Here is a 5,882-nt window from a genome sequence, read left to right as displayed (position 1 = left end):
AATAAAAGGTCTAAGTTTCAGCTATTTGATGAAACATGAATAATTCTTAGACATTAGTCCCCTCTGTGATGTTTGACAATTCCGACATTACTGTTTAGATGGAAATCTCATGGTAAGCACTTTCCTTAAAGCCCCTTTCATGTCCCTGTTCCTCAGGCTGTAGATGAAAGGGTTCAGCATGGGGGTCACCATTGTGTACATCACAGCACCTGCCACGTCCCTCCCAGCTGAGTGAGAGGATGAGGGGTTAAAGTACTCAGCGATGATGGTGCCATAAAAGAGGCAGACCACAGCCAGGTGGGAGCCACAGGTAGAGAAGGCTTTCCATCCTCCCCTAGGGGATGAGACTCTCAGGACAGCATAGGTGATGTAAATATAGGAGATCAGGATGCAGGCAAATGGGATGACCATGATCACAGCTCCCTCGGTATGAATCACCAATTCATTGAGATGTGTGTCTGAACAGGAGAGTTTCAGGAGAGGAGTCGCATCACAGAAGAAGTGGGGGATGATGTTGTCCCCACAGAAGGTGAGTCGAGCCAGAAGCAGTGTGTGCAACAGACAATTTAGATTGGCTACCATCCATGACCCCACAATAAGAAGGGTACAAAGCTGATGGGTCATTTTTGTTTTGTAGTCTAAAGGGTGGCATATGGCCACAAATCGGTCATAGGCCATTACAGCCAGCACGAAATTGTCCATGTCAGCAAACACACAGAGAAAATAAAGCTGTGTTAGACACCCAGAGAAGGAAATGGCCTGACTCCCAAGTGTGTATATGGCCAGTACCTTGGGGACAATGGTGGAGGAGAAGCAGACATCCACAAAGGACAGGTTGCTGAGGAAGAAGTACATGGGGGTGTGCAGGCAGGAGTCTGTGCTGATGGCCAGGATGATGAGCAGGTTTCCCAGCACAGTGGCCAGGTACATGATGAGGAAGAGCAGGAAGAGAAGCTGCTGCTGCTGGGGCTGCCTGGAGAGTCCGAGGAGGAGGAACTCAGAGACACTCGACTGATTGGTGTTACTCATGTGTCTGAGCCCAGCTACAGAAAGGAGAACTAGAAGTCAGAAAGCCATCTTCAGGTGTGAATGCTACAATCAGGTTCACATTAATCCTGCATTGGAGTTTCTGAATTATTATCAACTCCTATTTTCCACATATTCAATTTACAAATCCCACTTTTAGGTTGTGGTGTTTCCCCAGAGACACCCATTTCGTTTTATTGAATATAGCATAAAAGCATTTCTGCACACGCACCATTCTTACCTGTATCTTGTAACATTTCCAGTCTTCCTCCCACTCCTTAGACGCTTAAAGGAAAAGAGAGGCCACCAGTTATTCTATTAATCTCATGCTGCAAGTGGTGGACCTATAACTCCTGCTTCTGCCCCCACTATAGGAGAGTGTAAGCAACACATGTTGAAGAAGGAACATTGGCATATTTACTACTCTGAAAATATCTGGACAAGACAATTCTATTGCTTTTACCTTTGAGTGTCTGGGCAATAGCACTTCTTATTCTAAGGATTGGAAAGTCTTGGAAATATAGGAAGGTTCTGAGAAGGTGAGGAGTGGATGATCACAGTCTCACCCTTCTGTGTTGGAGGAGTTCTGGGAGATTTAGACAGATATTTACTGCAGCATTAAGTTCCACTGGGGATAGACTCCCTGAGTATCTCATTAATATCAGCAATAAGTAGATGTGTAAGTTGGCTTACACTACTTGGTCCCTCTTGACCAACAGCAGTCGAACATATAATCTAAACTTACAGTCAGAACTTGGGGATGAAGCAATCGGCGTGGAGACAAGTCCCAGAGAGAATTCCCTGAGGGTGACCTCAGCCTGTAGGGTTGAAGGACCAGTCCCCACTCTTCTTCCTCTTAGCACAGGAAATGAAGTCATGGCACTCTCCTAGGGAAGTCCTCTCCTCCTTACATGTGATCACTTACAACACAGGGCTTGTGGCACATTTGCCTATAGGCAGCCTTGGGAGTAACTGGCTTACAGGGTCATGTTTGATCGTGTAAAATATCCAGTGTAGATTTCAATGAGAGAAAAGCTAGATGGGAGACTTGTAGCCTCCAGGGCTGAAGGTGACCCTTGCTCAGAGAACCCACATCCTTGGGAACCACAGTGATGTGTGCACGTCTGAAAATAGACTCTTGAGTGCAGCCCCAACAGCTTTGTTTATATTCCCCATCCATTCCCCATAGAAGATTCATGACAGGACTTAGAAACCTAGCATGGGGACATCCTGAGTGGGACTTGTCCTGTCCATGTACATCCAGAAGCTTACAACCTTTTCCAACTTGATTGACAGAGTGAACAAGCAAATTTCTGAGTGATGACAACAAAAAATGCAAACAGACAGAGGAGGGGAAAACGACGTCATGGCACTCTCCTAGGGAAGTCTTCTCCTCCTCACATGTGATCACTGACCACACAGGGCTTGTGGCACATTTGCCTATATGCCTGAAAGTAACTGGGCATAGTCCTACTGGCTGCTGAGTTCAAGATTCAGGGTACTTCTAACAACCAAATAGATGAGGCCTTCATTCCCAGTCAGTGTCAAACAGTAAAAGCCATGTCTTTCTCAGCTCACCCTGGGAAAGAGTTGTTAAATATGATAGCTTGTGCTGGCTTACACTTCTCATCCAGCAAACTGAAGTCTGAGGTAAGACGGTTGCTGTCATGTTCAAGGCTAGCCTTATCTACCATTCCAGACCCTGTCTTATAAAAACACACTCATACAGATGAAATGTCTTAAAAAATTAAAAGTTCAATAAGATTGTATAGCATCTTTACAGAGAATAGTTTCTGAGGCCATTGTTGGTGTGTGTTCAGACTCTGTGGAAACCTCTCCCAGGGAGTCTGTGTGTGTGTGTGTGTGTGTGTGTGTGTGCGTGTGTGTGTGTGCGTGTGCATGTATGTATACATGTGTATACCCATGCTGTGCGTGTGCATGTATGTGTACATGTGTGTGTGCCCATGCGTGTGCGTGTGCATGTACATGTACATGTGTGTGTGTGTACGTATGTGTGTATGTATACATATGTGTGTATGTGTGTGTGTATGTGTGTAGCCCAGGATGACATTGACTCTGGATCATCCTTCCTCAGTCTCCCTGAGGATATTTAGACATTACAAACAAGCATTGTACCACTTTAGTCAGTCTCTTAACATCATTCTCAAGCAGGCAATGAGGCCATCTTTTGCTTTTTTTCTCAGAAGTTTTTATATTCTTCTTTAAAGTTTATTAGTCAATGAATAAAACTACATAAGTATGTTTGTGTTTGTGTGTATGTGAGCACATATGTGTTCTTGCAACGTGCATGCATTTATGTATGTGTACTCCTGTGTGTGTACACAGGTGGGGGGTACATGAATTTGTACACATATGTAGAAGTCAGAAATGGGTGCCTGGTATCCTCTTTGATCTCTTCCCACATTCTGTATGAAGGCAGGCTTTCTCACTGAACACTTGCTGACTCAGCTAGTTTACCTAGCCACTTTCAGTCAAGATCTCTTCCCTGCCTACTGCACTGAGATTACAGGCTGGCTGTCATACTTGCTTGGTATATATGTGGGTGCTGGAATCTGAACTGTGGTCTTTAAGCTTATACAGGAAGCATTTTACCTACTGAACCACCTTCCATGCTTGCAAAAGTAATGATTTTTATTGGTTTTTTTAAAGATAGATCTCACTGTGAAGCCCAGGCTGGCTTTGAATACACAGGAACCACTTGCTTCTGTTTTCCAGGTGCTGGGATTAAAGGCATTCACCCCCATGGCCAGCAACAGTTCTGACTTTAAACTAAGAACTTACTGTAGAAAATTTTAAACATATATTAAGAGCAGACATCAAAGATGTATAAGCGCATAGATGCAAGAATTAATGAACAACTAATATCATTTCATCTATGCCCTTAAATTTTGTTTTCTTATGCTATTTTATTTGTTTGCTTGTTTTTCTGGGTGTGGTGTTTGAGACAGAATTTGACTGTAACAACCTTGGATTTCCTGATACTCAATCTGTAGACCAGGCTGGCATAGAACTCAGAGATCCACCTGTTTCTGTCCCCGGAGTGTTGGAATTAAAGGCACCATCACTGCACAGCTAGCTTTCTATGTTATTATTAGATGTAATTGCTTTTGATTGTTTCTTTTTATTTTTTTCTTTTGTTTTATTGAGAAACATGGTTCTGTAACCCAGACTACATAGCCATTATCATTTTTTTCTTTCCTTTTAAAAAGTCATATTTGCATGTGATTTGCCTACATATACATGCAAGTGCATCATATGCTTGTCCAGGAAAATTAGTAGGTAGTGTCAGACTTCAGATACCAAAACTGTTGTTAGAGATGGTTGAGAAACACTATATGAGTGATGGGAATCAGACCTGATCCCTCTGCAGAAGCAACAAGCACTCTATTTATTTATTTATTTATTTTGGTTTTTTTGAGACAGGGTTTCTCTGTGTAGCCTTGGCTGTCCTAGAACTCACTGTGTAGACCAGGCTGGCCTTGAACTCAGAAATCCGCCTGTCTCTGCCTCCAAGTGCTGGGATTAAAGTCGTGCGCCACTACCACCCGGCAGAAACACGCACTCTAAACCACTAAGCCATCTCTCCAGCTTTTAATGTCTCTTCTTTGTGCTGGTTTTGTCCTAAGACACAAGTCTTACAGAGCCATAAATGTTAAGCACACAGGGTTGTCAGTGCAATAGGAAAAATGTATAAGCTGTTTTCCTCTGAGAAGGCTGAGAGAGGATATATTAATAGTCTTTGGCTCTCTGTTTGGCCAGGCCACATTTGTCACCCAAATGCTTATCTTAAATTTGTCTGCATCTATAGCGTTGGCCTCTCCCAGGCCCTCATCATGAGCTTGTTTATCTTTAGCTTGCTTCCTCAGTTCATCTATGGATCCTATCTTTATGGAAGATGTCACTTGTACTTGATTAGTTTCCATGTAGTCATGCCTTAAGATTTGTTGTGCACATGGGAATGTTAGTTATACCCTGAAACTTTTTTAAATTTCCTTTCTTAAACATGCCTAAAATAAACTTCTTGGTATCAGACTCTCAAAGGTTGTACCAACACCTACTACTGAGTCATGTTGAACTCTCTGGCACTGCCTTTTTGAAATCTTCCTTGGCTTGTTGCTCTGCCGGCCTTGGGCTCATGAAAAGGTCATAGACACACCTTTGTGAGTGTTTGGCTTGCATGCATATATATGCAACACATGCATACCTAGTGCCCATGGAGACCAGAAGAGGATGACATTTCTGCTGGAAATGGTGTTAGTGATGGTTGTGAGTTGCAGTGTAGTTGCTGGGAGTCAAACCCTGGTCCTCTGAAAAAGCAATCGCTGCTCTTACCTCTGAGCCACCCCTCTAGATCGGATGCTTTAGTGGACTTTACTTCTACCAATAGAGTCGGTCAGTCTGCTGTAAAGTAATACTAGAGTTTGTCAGCTCATGTGGTCAACAAAGTGGAAGAGAGTTTTACTAACTTCAGAGCCATGCCAGGGTGATGACAGGCTGACTGAAAGCTGTTTTTCATGAGATACATCATCACAGGATTCAGAGTGTTAGAGGAATAGACTGCATAAATTCACCCAGCCAACAATAAGCAAACAAGCAATAGCAAGAACAAACACAGCAGTAGGAGCCAGAACCTCAGTATGCAGTGATATTTTTCCAAAATATCCAGTTTTCAACAACAAAATGAAAGATTGCAAAGAAACAGGCCTTTACATACTTATTGTGGATGACATTTACAGCAGAATAACAAGCAACAGATATGGCCTCTGAAAAGAGCAGAAGCCATCTTTAACAAAAATATCTCCAAGTTGTGGGGAGCAGTGAAGCTGGAGAGACAT

The 5,882-nt window shown here is 43.0% G+C and overlaps 1 protein-coding gene across 1 annotated transcript in view; it reads right to left on the bottom strand.

The window, feature by feature from the left end:
* Nucleotides 1-87: 87 nt before the first annotated feature.
* LOC116086275 (olfactory receptor 1361) overlaps nucleotides 88-5,882 on the bottom strand; it is an 18,445-nt gene continuing 12,650 nt past the window's right edge. Inside the window, exons 2-3 of the mRNA XM_031364610.1 lie at nucleotides 1,268-1,311; nucleotides 88-1,043 (exon numbers count right to left, since the gene is read on the bottom strand). Of these exons, the coding sequence (XP_031220470.1) occupies nucleotides 88-1,043; nucleotides 1,268-1,283 (972 nt within the window). The 5' untranslated portion in view covers nucleotides 1,284-1,311. The remainder of the gene's footprint in view (nucleotides 1,044-1,267; nucleotides 1,312-5,882) is intronic.

The sequence above is a fragment of the Mastomys coucha genome, unplaced genomic scaffold (assembly GCF_008632895.1).
Source record: "Mastomys coucha isolate ucsf_1 unplaced genomic scaffold, UCSF_Mcou_1 pScaffold12, whole genome shotgun sequence".
NCBI lineage: Eukaryota > Metazoa > Chordata > Mammalia > Rodentia > Muridae > Mastomys > Mastomys coucha.
This window is presented reverse-complemented; position numbering and strand designations above follow the sequence as displayed.